The sequence below is a fragment of the Carcharodon carcharias genome, chromosome 14 (genome assembly GCF_017639515.1).
Source record: "Carcharodon carcharias isolate sCarCar2 chromosome 14, sCarCar2.pri, whole genome shotgun sequence".
In the NCBI taxonomy this organism is placed as follows: Eukaryota; Metazoa; Chordata; class Chondrichthyes; order Lamniformes; family Lamnidae; genus Carcharodon; species Carcharodon carcharias.
In genome coordinates, this window is record NC_054480.1 from 40,831,282 (window position 1) to 40,848,741 (window position 17,460).

Sequence of the window (17,460 nt, forward strand, 5' to 3'; positions counted from 1 at the left end):
CTTACTAATTAGCCCAGTTACATTTTACTCCAAATCATTTATGTATACTACAAACAGCAAAGGTCCCAGCACTGATCCCTGCGGAACTCCACTAGTCACAGCTCTGCATTCAGAAAAGCACCCTTCCACTGCTACCCTCTGTCTTCTATGACCAAGCCAATTCTGTATCCATCTTGCCAACTCACCTCTGATCCTGTGTGGCTTTACCTTCTGTACCAGCCTGCCATGAGGGACCTTGTCAAAAGCCTTGCTGAAATCCATGTATATAACATCCACTGCCCTTCCATCGCAGGTCATCTTTGTCACCTCCCTCGATCAAGTTAGTGAGACACGACCTCCCCTTCACAAAACCATGCTGCTTCTCACTAATACATCCATTTGCTTCCAAATGGTAGTAAATCCTGTCACGAATAATCTTCTCCAATAATTTCCCTACCACTGACATAAGGCTCACCTGCCTGTAATTTCCTGGATTATCCCTACTACCCTTCTTAAACAATGGAACAACATTGACCATCCTCCAGTCCTCTGGGACCTCACCCATAGCCAGTGAGGATACCAAGATTTCTGTCAAGGCCCCAGCAATCTCCTCCCTTGTCTCCCTTGGTACCCTGGGGTAGATCCCATCCGGCCCTGGGGACTTATCCACCTTAATATTTTTCAAGACGCCTAACACCTCATCATCCTGGTCAAAGAGCAATGTCCCCAGGCACAGTCATATTTGAACAGGAGGAACACCCATCTTTGTTCTTCCAGCATGCCCTTTACCTGGAAGGCATGGGGTGGGGATGCCATGTCTAGATGGAGGCCAGGTGAAGGGATTAGCACTGGCCTGCTGGCTTTAAGATAGAGGAAAACCTGTAAAGGACTAAATGTATCACTTCAATTTATTCACACATCTACTGAGATGTCGATGATGCAGCCAACCTTGCCTTGGTAATGGCTCTCATCTAAGTTGAAGAGATGGGTGGCCCATCACCAGTTGGCACAGGGCTATGATGAGCAAGGGCCTGAGCAACAAGAGGCAGCATGGCCCCAAAGGTTAAGAGGCTGATGCACATTGACCACTCCAGTGGTGCACATTGGCCCGGCCATGGGTGTATCGCTGGTGGCGTTCTTGCCTAGAGATGAGTGAAAGGCAATGCCAAAGTTGCCTCATGTGCCCTGGGATGTGGTTGCTCACATCTGCCAACTTCTCCAGTGCGAGCTGTGGCTGCAAGGAGTCTGGAGGAGTAATGTGGATCTCCTTACCTACAGTGAATCAATGGCCGTCAGGTGACGTTTAAATATGATTTCAGGACCTTGGACCTCATGAGGTAACAGGGATTGGGGGTGGCGGGGGGGTGGCATGCAACTGCCTGCCCCTCCCTGTCACAAGTTTCCCCAAGCTTCTTGTGGATGCATAATTAATTAACTGAAAAGTGGAAAATCTCACGCGTTCAACGGTCCCACCTCCTGTTAGTGATCACACTGACTTTCCTGCCTGCCACTACACAGTCTTCAAAGTGGAAAATTCTGCCCAATGTTTCCTGTTAATGACCTTTCATCAGAACTGGAAGAAGTGATGAGTGTTACAGGTTTTAAGCAAGTACAGAGGCAGAAAAAGGAGGTGACGTGGAGCAGAGGAAAGAACAGAAGTAAAGTTCTTCTGTGATCGGATGGAAGGCCGGAGAGATTAAATGATGAAAGGCAAGGCAAAAAGGAGTGGCAGTGGGGCAAGCAAAGAAACTTGAGGCACTAGGTAAATACAAGTAGTTGATGGAAGAAAAGTTGGGAGCCATAGTTATGATCTGAGGTTGTTGAAGTTAGGGAGTCCACAAGGTTGTAAAGTGTCGAATTCAAAGATTGGGTGCTGTTCCTCAAGTTGTTTGGGCTTCATTAGGACAGTATAGAAGGCTGAGGTCAGAGTGGGATTGGAACAAAGAATTGAAGTGACCAGCAAGGAACAGACCCCAGCGCATGAGCATTTTTGTGTACTTGTTTGCACCTATTCCTTAGTTATCAACCTCACATCCATTATAAACAGTTAGAAAAATAGGATTTGTAACTATTTGTCATGGACTAAATGTTACTCATTGGATCTTCAAATATTGCAAGAATATATATGTGTATTTTTAAATTAGTGGATCATAAGGGACTTACGGGACTAGACTTAAAGGAGTGTGTACCTATCCCTGTAATTTTGTGGTTAGATTGCATACCAGAATTGTTAATGTTCTTGAGTACTTGCAGTCCTGCTGAGCTACTGTGTAGGATATTTTAAAAATTAAAATATTTTTGAAGTATCCTTTTGGACTGTACATGTGTGTAATTTGGAACTTCAAAAATCTTCTGGAGTGGGTTAAGTACACTTTACAAAGAAACCAACTTTTGAAAATGTACTGTATTTGCTATAATAGTTTTGAGGATGAAAAATTGAAGCAGCAAAACCTTCCTGCTCCACTTGCATCAGTGAATAGCCAGCTGGCTACTGAACAGGAAGTTTAGTTCATTCCAGAGTAACACCTACGAAACTGACCTGTCTCTGTTTCCTGTGCTATGGATCTGCACTCAATCATGGAACTAAATTCAGTTTAGTAGCTTTGTCATGCATTCTATTAAGCTCTGTTGCATTTCACATTGGCTGTTAAATTTCTTAGCTTCTATAGAGAAGGGACTATTGGATCTTCATAAATTGAGGTGTCACCTGAGAGAGATGTCGGTTTTGAGTACATTTTTTCCGCTTGGATAGCGAGGCAACCTTCCACGAAACTATTATGCAAGAATTTAGGTTTGAGATAAACACATTAAAGTAGAACCATCTATTCCAGATTGAAGGTGGGACACCCAATGTGAGATTATAGCTGGGATTTTCTGGCACAAGTGGCGGATGTTGTCGCAGGCGTGATGGGAATTGACTTTTGGCTGCTCTCGGAATTTTCCTATCTCGCTTGCGACGATGCCCGCTGTTTGAAAATCCTGCCTTTTGACTCGGTTTGCTTTAGAATTTAGCTTTTAGCCAATTTTTCATGGAAGAGTGTTTTAAAAACTGCTTCCTTGTACATTTTAAAAAAAACCTTTCTTCCTGGGCAAGTATGGTATTTGTGTTGTTTAAATATTTAACATGTGTTAGGTTACATTTTATTGGGATTGAGGACTGGTGGGGAAAGTGTATTCTTTTTGTTAAATATGTCCAAACGTATATCAAGAAGCTGTGTGTGTTTTACAAATTAAACTGGCTCTTTACCAAACTTAGTGAATTGGTTAATTCAATTTCCTATCCAGAGCTGCAGTTGGCTGGGGTTTTGAGGTCAGCAATGAAACAAGGGTGCTCGCTACGATCTAATGATCTCTCTGGAGTGGTTTTCCCCTTCATTTTAAATCTGGTGCCTTGGCAGCAGTGATGTCAGATCCCATCCCAAGTGTTCACACACAACAAAACAGGAAGTTAAAAGGACATTATGTCCTTCGTTTTTATTTGAAATTTTCAGACAATGGTGTAAATGATATGGATTAAAATGGAAGTTGAAACAAAAACCTAAAAACTTTAAAAAAAAAATAGAAATTTTTTTTTATCATAATGGAGAAATTTGACATTTCCATAAATATAAAATTAGCTTTTCAGGACCAATCAGCCTGTTCAGCAGCAATTATTAATTTAGTATGCCATTTTAAAACCCAGTTACATTTTTTTCAATAGAGCAACTTTCTCAATGTTTTTTTTCAGCAAGAATAACAGTGTACATATGGGAGTCCTTGTCATTTCCAATGATTTGTTTTTCATGACCGGTCTGTGGGTGTGGGGTGGGATGGGTGCAGCAGCAGTGTACCCTCTGGAGAAGCATGGAAATCACTACCAGCAGCTTGTGGGTCTGTGCATTATTTTTGCAAGTCTCGGCTCCCAAAGTTGCTGCCAGTTTCAGTTGAGGTGTGATGGCAAACACTTAAGTTCGGCATAACTCCCCACAAGTCCTGCTTATACATTCTCATAATTGCTTATGCACTTTGGGGTGCCCCATGAACGACAAATCAGAATTTGACTCCAAAACTTAGACCCATTTCAAAAAACTGCAGGACTACTGGCATCCCCATTTCCATGACCCTGTTAAATGCAGGATATCTTAAAGTCAAACAATCCGAACTTGACATTAACTTTTCTTTTCTGGGCTCCAGAGAAGAACTGTCTGTAATATTTACATTTAACCAAACTGAGAGAGTTTGTGTGCAAATTCACTGAGCAGCATTCGAGTGGAGATAATTGTAAAAATCCAGTGCAAATAGATGTATTACAAATGGTGCTTTTGAATTGCAACTGAAATTTGATGCTTTATTTCAATGTGGCGTCGAAATTCTCTGGATGGGTTCATAAATGTTAGTTGTTTAATTGGAAGGCTGTACTTGCCTGTGGTGCTTGATTTGTCATGACCTGTGCTGCACTTACTTCAATGGATATTTTTCCTTCTTGCTGTTGTCTTTTTGTGCCATGTTTCTGCTCTGAGCAGAAGGAAGCAGTAGTAAGTTTATTCTCTGGTCTTGGTCAGCAGTACTGTTTTGTTTTTCTGTATGAAACAAACTCAAGTGATTTGGAGCGACTTAGCTCTACGTCATGCCTTCAAAGGTGGTGATCTGAGAATGGAAGCTGACTCTATAGGACATTGTGCAATAGGTTGGAGCTGTTTCATGTTAGATCACAGTGTCACCTGTACAGCAATGAATTAACCTTGGTCTTATTAGTGATCTTCATAAAAAAGACCATAACTATAGCTAATGTACATGTGTGAGATACGTATCATAACTTTTATTGTGGTTTGGTGAGAAAATGTATTGCTAATAGGATCATGCATCACAGTATATTTTTTTTCCAGTCGTGCACACATTAAGTGTGAGTTTAAAATTAAGCCAACTTAAAATTGTTGCACAAAAACCATTTGTTTTAATGCCGATGTGATCTTTGTGTTTGTGATTGTAGAAAGACCGATTTTGTGTCTATCAAGAATATTGTAGCAACCACGAAAAAGCCTTGAGACTTCTAATGGAATTGAACAAAATACCTGAAGTGCGGGCAATGCTTTTGGTAAGCTGCGTGGCCTCTCAAATTCACTTGGAAAAATATTTGTTTGTTTGAATGTGGCCTGTGCAATTGATTGAAGTTGGGCTGCCTAATACAGTTATCCTTCCTTATAGTCGGACACTAGTATGTATGGCTGTGAACCTTATATTCAGCAGCAAATCTTGTTTGGTCAGTTTAAAAAAAAATAATTCCAGTGTTGATTTTAATCTGGTTCCATGAGACACTGGTTAAATATGTAAAATATTTAAGAATTTTATCTAGCTTTTATAATATTTTAGATCCAAAAATGAAGATTCACTGCACATTTATTGTATTAACATAAGCACCTCTAGGATGTAAATCAAGATATTTAAAACTTGTGACAAAAGTGGCGAATTTAAACTCATAATTTGGTTACAGCCTTGATGGAGAAATGGTCAAGTATGAGAATTCTAAAATGGAAAATTGCTTTTGGCAGTATTTGTCTCTAAGATTTACATAATCATCTTAGGAGCCAGTTGTTCAAAGGTATCTGTCCATTTAAAATTGTGTGACTTACCAGTTCCAATTTCATTTTAGAACTGTATGGTACTGGGAGGAATGAAGACAACAGATATTCCATTGGAAGGCTATTTGTTAACCCCAATACAGAGAATATGCAAGTATCCACTACTACTAAAGGTAAATAACTAGAATAAAGAAAATTAAATAAATTGTGAGCTTTGTGTAGTTTCTTACATAAGTTAGTATGATACTGGGCTTAATCTTCCTCTCACCAGATTGCTTCCAGTTTGATCTGGCTGGATTTCCACAAGAAATTCAATTCATAATTTGAATGTTGTGAAATATTTTCAATTGTTATTTAAAGTGTTGCTTTATTTTGAAATTTAGAAATTTCAGTTGCTTGGAAGAAGTTGCAGACAATTTCTTAAAGCTGTGATTTGTTGGTTCATGAAGGCAATGTGGCAACTAAATCTTTACGTAATATTTTCCATTATAATAATTTGACACAAACTGTTTAAGATGTAGTGTTTGTGATCAAGAAATCTGTGTCACATCCAAGATTTTTAAGAATTTGCTTGTTGATCTCCTCGAACAGCTGAGACCAAACATAACCTTCAAGTGAAGAAGCAGGGTTAGAGGGCAGAGATAATTGGAGAAATTGCCCTTTTTTTCCTACTCCATGTGTCATGTAATTACTAGCAACATTTTCCAGCCATTCATGATTTTTTGCAAAGGTGAAAGTCTAAATGTTGCCTTTAAACTCGCATGCTTCTGCACTGGGGAAACCTCATTTTTAGTAAACTTTTAAAATCTGTTTGTTCTCTAATTCTAGCAGTGTAGGTTGGTATTCATTTTATATCAGTGGTAACCTCAATGAAGCTGAGTAATTCATATAAATCAATATGTATCTAATGTTTGAAGATGGTCCAGTAACTGCAACAGTTAATCTATAGTTGAAATAAAAAAAACTGATTTTAATGTTTCTGTTGTATACATCAGAACCTAAGAGTTTTCTTGTGATAGCTTTTGAGCCCAGTATGACACTTGATTTTTACTGAAAATGCCCATTTGACTGAATCCAAAATGATGTCTATTGTACAGTAGCTGATATTTACAAATGTTGTTTTGGACTGTTTTTCGATACTGGTATTGAAGTAATTGATATTCCAAACAAGCAAGTTATCTAAACTGAAATAGATAAATATACCAAAGAAACTTGGACGTTTTGCTCTGTGGTGGGCTGGCATAACAGACAGGAGGATTAGAGTAATGCTTATTATTCCTGCTTGTGTTGAGTTAAGGGGTTTCCTCATCCAGTCTTCCTACATGTTTGAAAACAAAATCAGTCATGTTATGTTGAGAGAAATGTGTTTGTGTTGTTGAAACTTTTGCCTCTGATTTAATTTGGCTGCTGCACTGCCATGGCTAAGAAACCTAAGACAAGCCGATCCAATTCTTGTGTAAGCATTTCAGATTTCACAAATTAGTGTTGAAAATTCGTGGAAAAATTCTCCCTCCTCCACTTCCGTAAATCCCTGTGTGCTTGAGTCATTTTTATTTGAAATGACAATAATGCAATTACTAAACTGGCTAGTCAGAGTCCCTCACAAATAATAGATGGATTGATTAGATCTTGGTAATCTTGACTGCTTGTGGTTCCAATATCAACTTTCATGCAATTTAATGTTCTAGTTACTTTGCTGGTCACAGCAATGATTTACATAGTATGGTGAGTAAAATATACTATACACCCACTATTAAGAAGCCAAATGTTAGACCAATATATTCCTGTTCATCAGCAACCTAGTTCCAATATGTTAAACTTCCGCATTTTATTTTCTCATTAGCATTGATGCATTCAATGATGTGCAGTCAGAAAATTTTAGATGAAATGTTTATTAAATGTCTCCAAAAGCAAGTGGTTGCTTGTATTCCTGGTGTATTAATCTTTAGGCAGTTACTGCAAGTGGTGTTGTACAAATAAAGCCAATTCTCCAGTTTCTAAGTTGCTGCTGGATTCAGGAGAACCACTCCTCCTGAGTTGCTCTTACAGAAATTCATGGATTTAACTCACACTGTTATGATGTGGCACTCAGTTTTATAAAGGCATCCTTCAAGTGAGTTTCCCAAAGCAAGGCAGTCAAGAGCCAGCACTTGTTGGTCCCTTGTATTTGATCATTGAGCTATCATGCAAGTCTACAGGTACCAAGTATCACTGGTTTTCTTTTGATACTGGTCTTTCAGAGCTATGGATTTCATAACTTTGATGGATCAGATAGCATTCCTGCACCTCAGCAATTTGCAGCTGGTGGAAATTGGTGTGGAGAAACACAAATATTGCAAGCCCCACTGTACTTTATCAATCCATTTGAAATCTAACAGTTTGCTGAAAAAGAAATACAATTGCTGATCAACTAAGGTGGTTCTGATTTCTTGACTTGCTGGAAACGTCCCCCCCAAATTTATATGCTTGCGTCTGTAATATTGTCTCAGCTTTGTATTTGATGCAGCTCAGGTAACCCATAATCCTATATGAGCCTGCAGCTCCAGGATGCTGCAACTTGAAATATGCACTGGGTAAAGTTTTCAAGAGCACCTTATTGGTAGCACTTAAATTTATTCTCACTTTGAGCCATACATTATTAACCAAAGTGGTTTTCAGAGCAGCTGGCAGGATTACATGAATCCTCTTGCTTGATTATTGAATATTATTGGATAATCATAACAGTTTGAGTGAAATTCGTGAATTTCTCTAAGAGCAACTCTGTAGGAGTGGTTCTGAATCCAACAGCAACTTAGAAACTGCAGAAGTGGCTTTATTTGTACAACACCACTTGTATTAACAGCTTTAAGATGCAAAATACACCAGGAACACAAACAACCACTTGTTTTTGGAGATATTTTGTTGGAGTTAGCTGTACTTGCAGTCCTATGTCTGTTTTAAGCTTGCATGTAATTCAGTGTTCCACTCTCTCAAGTGAACATAAGAACTAGGAGCAGGAGTAGGCAATTCAGCCCCTCGAACCTGCCCCACCATTCAATACGATCATGGCTGATCTCATTTTGGCCTCAACTCCAATTTCCCGCCCTCTCCCCATAACCTGTCAACCCATTACTAATTAAAAAATCTGCCTACCTCCTCAAATTTATTCAGTGCCCTGGCATCCACTGCTCTCTGAAGCAGTGAATTCCACAGATTCATGACCCTTTGAGAAAAATAATTACTCATCTCTGATTTAAACCTACCGCTCCTTAGCCTAAAACTATGGCCCCTTGTTCTAGAATGCCCCACAAGGGGAAACGTCTGTTCCACGTCTACTTTGTCCATCCACTTTAGCATCTTATATACCTCAATTAGATCTCTTCTCATGCTTCTAAATTCTAGCGAGCATAGGCCTAAACTGCTCAATCTCTCCTCATGAGACAAACCCTGCATCTCTGGAATCAATCTAGTGAACCTCCTCTGCAACTACATCCTTCCTCAAGTAAGGGGACCAAAACTGTGCACAGTACTCCAGCTGCAGTCTCACCAATACCTTGTACAGTTGTAGCAACACTCCCCTATTTTTATACTCTCTTCCTTCAGCAATAAATGCCAAAGTGGTGTTTGAACAAGTCTGTAATGAATGAACCCCCCGAGCTTCAGGTGACACTCTCCTATAATAAAAATCAGAAAATGCTAGAAAAGCTCAGCAGGTGTGGCAACATCTGTGGAGAGAGAAACAGTTAACATTTCAAGTCTGTATGACTTCTCTTCAGAGCTCTGAAGAAGAGTCATACAGACTGGAAATGTTAACTATTTCTCTCTCCACAGGTGTTGCCAGACCTGCTGAGTATTTCTAGCATTTTCTGTTTTTATTTCAGATTTCCAATATCCGCAGTCTTTTGCTTTCATCAACATTCTCCTATACATCAGCTGGGTATTTTTTGAATTGTTTTCTTTTTAAACTAGGCTGCAACAAACATTGTGTATTCCAGAATGCCATATAAAATGCACAACTGGTACAATTTAATAACAATTGATTATTTGAAAGACTTCCAATGTTTAGACTCTGCAATTTTCACAAAACAAGCAGCTCTCCTGCCCATCCTTTTCTCATTCTCTTTCTCCCCTTTTCTCCCTCACCCCATAATGTGACCTGAGGTCAGGATTCTCAAATTGGGCTATCCATGTCTGACCAGCTGAAAATCAATATAATTGTACTGTATTCACAATCTTTCAGTTAAGATATTGGAGACAATAGTTTTGCTTCTCTCTCGGCTACTAGTGTCTACTTGGAGGTAAAATTATCTTCCTCAAATCTGAACTGCAAGTATTTTATGAAGACTGGAGAGGCAGCAATGACCAAAAGCATTATTTGTAGAGACTTTTTTTATACAGTTATTGCTGCTTAAAAAGCTTGTTCTGTAATTTATTGTGGACTTTGTATACCTGAATAACTTCTAACAGATGAAAGAATCTACCTTTTAAAAAAGGAAATCCATGGGTGAATTGGTGTTGGAGGCATTCCTGTGTAGAATGTACATACATAATTTGGGCAAAACAAAGCTCTATTAAGTTTTCAAATGACAAATCCGTTGGATGGCAAAGGAAGTGATGAACCAAATAAAAAAGCATCAGGATAGACAACAAAGTTAGTTTTATGAGTAGGAAATGACACTTAGGACAAATGCAAGGTAATGACTAAGGAAGGTAAATAATGCGTACAACACAGAACAAGCATTTGAGAGTTTTGTTGGATAATTAATTGAAGCCACCAGCAGATTGAGAGATGATCCAGGGATGTGTGTCCAGAAGTTAGAGCGCAAATCACCTTTGGTGGTAACATGTTACGATCGGCCCCTGGGTGAGGACCCCCAATTTGTTATAATTCCAGACGAGGTACTCTGAATTGTTATGCTTCCAGGTGAGGAGGGATGTACTGGCTCCCCTTCTTTATTCAGTCCCCTCGGTTGGTCCCATCAAGGTTAAATTAAAAAAGATCCCTTCCCCCATGGAAGGGATTTTCCAGTCCAAATGTATTTATGTCTTAAAAGGAGCCAATTTAATCAGGCTTTCTTGAGTGAAAAAAAGGAGTGAGTTTATACGAAAACACAAGAAAAAACCAATAAAAATGCAACAAGCACACAGACATGCGCAGAGGTGGGCGTGCTAGCACACACGAGAAGTTAGTTGAAAAATAAAAGTGAAAGATATATGAATCTGTCTTTGGCTTGTCTGTGAGGAGGAGCTGGTGAAAAATTGTGGCCCGTTAAGTTGGGCTATTCTGGTTGCACTGACTTTGAGCAGTTGCTTTGAAGATTCTTGGTTCTGCAGGTCAGCTGAAAGGAGTGGTCCTGTGCCCTTGTCAGCTGTCGCTTTGCAGACTTGTGACTTGTTTCCAGCAACCGGAGAGAGAGACTTGTTTACCTGCAAGTGCAGGGATGCCTAGTGGATGTTCTTCAGCTGTGACCTGCACAGCACACACTAGCGCAGCAAAACTGGAACACCAGACTAGCACACGCAGGCCAGTTGGTTTTCAACCCCTTTTCTTGTTCTTTTTTCCCTTCCAGGAATATACATGTCCTTTGCCCAGAAACTGCTTTCTTTCAACTTGTATCATGTTGACAGTCTGGGATATAACTCAGATGAAATGTTTTCTGCTGAGATGGTACCTCTGCAATAATGAGGTTACAGAGATTGCATTTCTTCCCTTAGTGTTTCTGTCTGAAGTAGGCCTTGACACGCTTTTAGGTGACACATTCTGTTCTCTCTAGACTAGTTGATCAAGTGTAATCCACATAGGAATTTTTCAGCAAGTGGTTACCTTAGAGTCTCAGCCAGTTTTTGCTTGTTTCCTTTGTTAAAAACACACCTTAGTTAAAAGTTCATTATGTCCGTAAGTAATTTGGGGCTATGATCAGTTGTCATGAATTTGTCCATACAGGTGACTGGGCTACATGTAGAATATCATATACAGTCCTGGTCACTGTCCTGACCGAGGATATCAAGGCAATTAGTTAGTGCAGACAAGGACAACCAAGCTGGGAAGTAGCTGAAGCAGGTGAACAATGATTAGGTTGAGTCGCTGAAAATTCTGCACTGTGGAGAAACAAGGCTTGGGAGATATAATTCAAATATTCTGTGTTCTTAAAGGTGTGTTAAATTGAATTCCCATAATGGATTCCAGATCGGTACAAACTCTGGAATAAGGGACTTTAACTTAGAAGAATGATGCACAGACAGTTTTGCTTTAACTGCTTCATGCTGTTTGGAAATAGAGACAGTTTAAATAAGTTATGCTTGTGGGTGTTAGGAATGAGTTTTAGCTTTCAATTTTAAGTTTGATTTGTATTTCGGTATCTGTGTATTAAGACAATGTCAAGTTGAGTTTTAGTTTTTATTTTAAAAGATGAAATCTCGGATTTAGTTTAATTTTTGAGGGAGACAGCAGGTCTAAAGTTGTATAGCTGCATTTCTAATAAGTTTTACAATGCTTGGGAAGAAATTGAAGCAAGCACGAGTAGAAAAAACTGTGCTGTTGCCTAGAAATGGGCCCAGAGGGGCAGGGCCCACACATATACACGGAAAAAGCAGCAGTTTGAGTGCAGTTGGAAGCAGTTTAGAAGGGGCAGATGGCCAGTCCCAAACCCTAATTCAGTTGAAGCCAGGATCTCAGAGACTGGATTCTGGGAGAGGGAGCTACAGAGTGGGAGCAGATTTCCCAAAAGAACTGAAAGGCCCCTAGGCCAAGGAGTGGAACATGAGAGAGAGAGAATCAGGAAGACCTTCTAGTCAAAGGAAGGACAGGAACCTGGAAAAGGTCCTGTTAAGTGAAGTTAAGAGTGAGGAGCAGTGGAAAGCTTCAAGCTTAAAGGAAGATAAGTTGCAGGAAGCTGATTTAAAGCAAAAACGGTTTGAGAGAGGTCAGGAGATCCAAAGAGATTGCTGAAGGTCTGTAACTCTTTGCTATGGGCTTGTGAAGCAGTAGTATACTGTTAATGGCTGAGTCAATGACAGTGCATGCAAGAAAGCTTGTGGTGATCCAGGGGAGAGGAACATCGGCAGGAGAGTTTGAAACTCTGGCGGTGGACTCTTGCAAAAAACTTCTAAGATAAAGTGTCAGATAAAGTGTCAGTTTGGGAGAAAATTCCAAAGCGTATTCTTGGACAATGCAAATTGGAAACCCTCATGTGAAAGACAGAGTTCAGTGAGACTGGTTGGCTCATGGTGTGACAGGCATCTGGAGGGAGCTGATGAGAGATCCATAGTATCTGGTTGAGGTGACATCTGTCACTTGGTTTCAGAATGTGGTGTATCTGACCACAGGTTTATGTTGACTATGTACTTATTGTGAACATTAAGAGTATCGGGGAGAATTTTCTCCCACCTGGTGGGTGGGGTTGTGCGGGGCTGGGCACGCAGTGACTGGCGCCCCCGATTGGCTGGGCACTGCCATTTTATGTGGTTGGGCCAATTAAGGCCTGCCGATCGTGACACCCGCCCGGAAGTGCTGTGTGGTCCCTGTGTGGGCTGGAGTGGGGATGGGGCATTGCCTGAGTCAGGAGTGTGCTCTTGTGTGTGAAAGAGTGCATTAGTTTTAAGTTTAAACAGTTTAACACAGTGTTGAAAAATTTTTTATGACGTCCCTTCACGTGAAACTGTCACATGAGCTGGGATGTGCATTAATTTTAATAAAAAATTTTCTGAAAATTTTAAATCATTCATGAAACCTCATCCCGCCCGTGGATAAGGTTCCATGAAAAATGCAAACCTTAAGGTTGGATGGGAAGCTCAGCTGATTGCCTTAATTGCTTTTTAACAGGCCTTAGTAGGCCTTTGACATTTTGGTGGGCACACCGAACTGAAAATCTAAATGTCGCGCGGTGATGTTGGGTCGCACACCTGATGTCAATCTGCGTCATTTTACGCCTCGATGAGCAGGCCCCGTTGCTGCTCATCGAGCTGAAGATTCTGCCCTAAGAGTTTTTGTAACTTGCGTTATCCTTACAAATCTGTACATATCTGTAAAGGTATAGTTGCAAGTGAAAGGCTATTGTAATATATTTCATCTTTTCTTGTTAAATAAATGTTTTATTCTTTTGTTAAATGTTCATCAGCTGACTTCTGTGACTCTGTTCAGTAGCCACTCTCCATGTATCTAAGCAAAAATTAAAAGTTAGGATCAATCAAGCTGGGCTCCACCCTGGGATCAGGCTTGTCCAGGAGTCACGTCAACTGGGTTCATAACAATGCAAAATTGAGCATGTGGAGAAATCCATGTCTGTAATGGCTGTTTGTGTGGAAAATTGAGTAATAGCTTGGCGTAATGGGGAGCAGTTGACTGAGAGGTGTTAGATTCAGGGTTACATCAACTGCAGACTGGCTTCTCTGGTCCTGTACTTGCTATATACCACAGAGAAAGGATCCTGTTTATAATATTCACAAAAATGTCTCAAAACTACCCAGAGTGATTCGCCTTTCATAAGAAAGAAGCCAAAAATATGATGTGCCAAAAGAGAATAATGAAAAAAATCCTGCTGCTTCTCGTGGATTATCCTTTGTTTTGTGTTTAAATCTCTCTTGATTGCACTCTGTAACAAGATAATAGCTTCATTAGGATGCTCTTGATATATTTCCAGTTAATGATGTAACAAAAATGGGAAATGTGAGATTCATACTATAAGGCCTTGTCTGTATGAATAGTGTTGGATCAGTGGCCTCCAATAAAATCCAGAATGAGAGACAACTTATCCTTCAGCCAGTTGTGTTCCAGAACCAGGTGGCCAGTGAGATCTCAGAACCATACTAAATTATCATTTTTGGTTTGTTCTCTTTTAAACTGACCTTAGTTGTTTGTGACTGTATACTTTTGAAATATAACTCATAACATATTAAAGTATATTATTTCATCTTGCAGCCTTTGTTTCATTTCCTCTGTCTTAAATATACAGAAAATTATGTGCAGATAAGCACAAACTTAGAGATGCATTTTTAAAAAAAGTTGTTCTTGATCATTTCCATAAGATTTGTGAAGAATTTTTTTTATCCAATCTTAATTATAAGAATTATTTAAAATAAACTATTCCTTTTTATTTGAGGGGCTGTATTGACACCCGAGTAGAGTTTAAATGCTTGTTTCAAGTATTTTGGTTTCTGAGATGGCATTGAAGTTTGCGATGTGGTTTTCTGTTTTTTGCAGGAGTTGCTAAAACGGACCCCCAAAAAGCACAACGATAACTCAGCAGTGGAAAAAGCCTTACAAGCAATGAAAGCTGTGTGCACGAATATTAATGAAACCAAGAGGCAGATGGAGAAACTGGAAGCTTTAGAACATTTACAGTCTTCAATTGAAGGATGGGAGGTACGGTTAGAAAGGCTGAGAAAATGAGAGGCATTTCCTTCTTGTTTTCGTTTGAATTGTTGAACGGTGCTTTCTTAATCTGATGCGATGGAAGAAATGTTTTTGCATTTCTAAGTCTATCCACAAAAGGCGATTTTGAGAAACCCCTTGATTATAATGGTGCTATTGACTACATTTTTCCCATTCGAAATGGTTCCTCACAGGTGCATTAGTTTAAAATTCTGTGATGAGGTTGACAGAACAGATGTTTCTTTGTACACTGATGTTTATTGGTGGAACCTTCATTGTGCATCCAGCCCCTGCTGTTTCACCAAACATAGGCAAAATTTAACACTAGCCTTGCGTTTATATCTACAATATTAAGACTTGTATTAGATAAATTTAGCAACAGTCTTTCCAATTAAAACACTTTTTTTGGGGAGAAATAACATTATTCTAATTGTGCATTACTATGCACCTTGTCAACAATTCTGTCCATACTAGAAACAGCACTGTATGATGGGTTGATAAGTGCTATTAATCTTAGTCACATCGAAGCATAAAATAACCAAACTTTATACTGTAAAGTGCAACAACACTTGTCATTCTTCTGTGATAGTCATTTCTGATGTGATATCAATTCCGTTGTGAATGTCTCTTTTGTTAAAGAATTGAAGATCTTTGCTGTTTCAGTTAGTGCTTTGCATCAGTAGCAGCTGCAAAGATGATGTAACTTTCTGATTGAAGGAAGTGCCTTCTCTGTTGCCTTGACTGAATGCTGGACAGCAAAAAGCCCTGCTGAGCAATTTGAGGTAGACCAGACTTGTTTAGTCACACAGCTACAAGTGGCAGTACTGCCTTATTTTATTATTTTAATGGAGAACTGTTATTTTCTTCGTTTATTCCCATGTCGATAAACATAGATCCTTTCTTATTTCTTCCCCAAAAATAGCTATATCTAACAATCATGTGGTTTGAGATGGTGGATTGCATGCCCTAGTCTCCTTTTTTTCCCCCACCCTGGATAACTTAAAAACTGTTCCATTGTAAAATATCAAAATAATTAACTGGATGTTTTTGAAGAGAAACCATACAAAAAAAATCCAAAGATAAACTTCTGAATAAGCTGTGCTAATTTCTGTCAACCAAAGATTTAATTTGCATGTGCAACAAATTTGGGATAGTGAAATGTCCAGTGATGGAGCAATGAAAATTTTCATTGTAGAAGAGGCCACAATTGGGGAAGTACATAATCTTGGAAGCTTATGGGGCTGAAGAAAGGTCTCGGCTTGGAGAGGGGTGAGGCAGTGGAGGGATTTGTAAGACAGCATGACTGGTTTAAAATCAAGACGTTGGGAAAGCAGAAGCTAATGGTAGGTAAATAGGACATGGTATAAGTCAGGATATGGGCAACAGAGTTTTAGATTAGTTTAACTTTACAAAAGGTCCAAAAGCAGTGCAGGCTAATGCTGGCTTTTATCATCTCACTTATAGGGAAATATTTTGTGCAACTTATGCTACCAATAGCTTAAAGCTTCATGTATTCATTTTGGAGGTTACCAGGTCATAAACTGTGTGAAGTTACTGACAAAGCGCAGACAGAAAAGATGTCACGTATTATTCAACTGCAGGCTACATAGCATGACTCATTGCTTACTGCTCTCGTGTAAGAGAGACAATATGGATTATTGCCAATGGCTTTTTTAAGCAAACTATAGTGCACAAGTTGGGGCTGTGGTTCAGAATCCTTTGTGCAAATGTGGTATGTACTGTGGTCTCAATTATCTGTTTATCCTCATTCACTGCAGAGTCATTTCAAGCCATGTAAGAACAGGATACACTTATTATTTTAATAGTTAAAGTAACCCAAATTTTGTTCTGGAGTTAGTCATACAGTTAGCAACTTGTATTTGGGGAAAATTGAGGATCTTGCAACTTTGCCACTTTCTTCCCCATCTTCTAAATATATAACATGCAAGTGTTCAGCTGTGATGAGTGGTTGAGAGGATTCAGCTATGTACTTCCTCATCTGCTGTGAAAGGACATTTTGAGTGGACATTATTGCAAGAAATAAGGATGTAGCCAATAATCAGGCAATTTTATTTGCGCCATTTTAGCTGTATATTCAATTAATCTGTCTTGTATTCTGAATTTGTACATGAGCTGATATAAGGTTGTAATCATACACAATTATGCATAATACAGGACATTTCCAATGTGTTTTTTGCCAGGGTTCAAATTTGACAGATATATGCACTGAGCTGCTGCAACAAGGACCTTTGTTAAAGATCTCAGCTGGAAATATTCAGGAACGAGTGTTCTTCTTGTTTGATAATTTGCTGGTGTACTGCAAAAGGAAGTCTAGGTATGTTATGATTAAGATGCTGTTTTACATATCCAAAAGAGTTGGAGAAATTGCTGACTTTCAACCTCTTCATGAGATTAATCTGTTGGAGTTGCATACTCAAATCTCTGGATTCCACTACTTCTAGCATTAACCATCATTCTTGAAAGTGTGAAATTCAGTGACAACTGATGGTCAATTTGAGAGAGCACATCCTGCTCTCAGCAGAACTTGTATGTTATGTGCCCTTCCAATCTGGA

General features: G+C 39.3%; 1 protein-coding gene across 1 annotated transcript in view; it reads left to right on the forward strand.

The window, feature by feature from the left end:
• prex1 (phosphatidylinositol-3,4,5-trisphosphate-dependent Rac exchange factor 1) overlaps nt 1-17,460 on the forward strand; it is a 222,355-nt gene that overhangs the window by 77,700 nt on the left and 127,195 nt on the right. The window contains exons 4-7 of the mRNA XM_041204802.1: nt 4,949-5,053; nt 5,609-5,710; nt 14,716-14,877; nt 17,088-17,221. Of these exons, the coding sequence (XP_041060736.1) occupies nt 4,949-5,053; nt 5,609-5,710; nt 14,716-14,877; nt 17,088-17,221 (503 nt within the window). The remainder of the gene's footprint in view (nt 1-4,948; nt 5,054-5,608; nt 5,711-14,715; nt 14,878-17,087; nt 17,222-17,460) is intronic.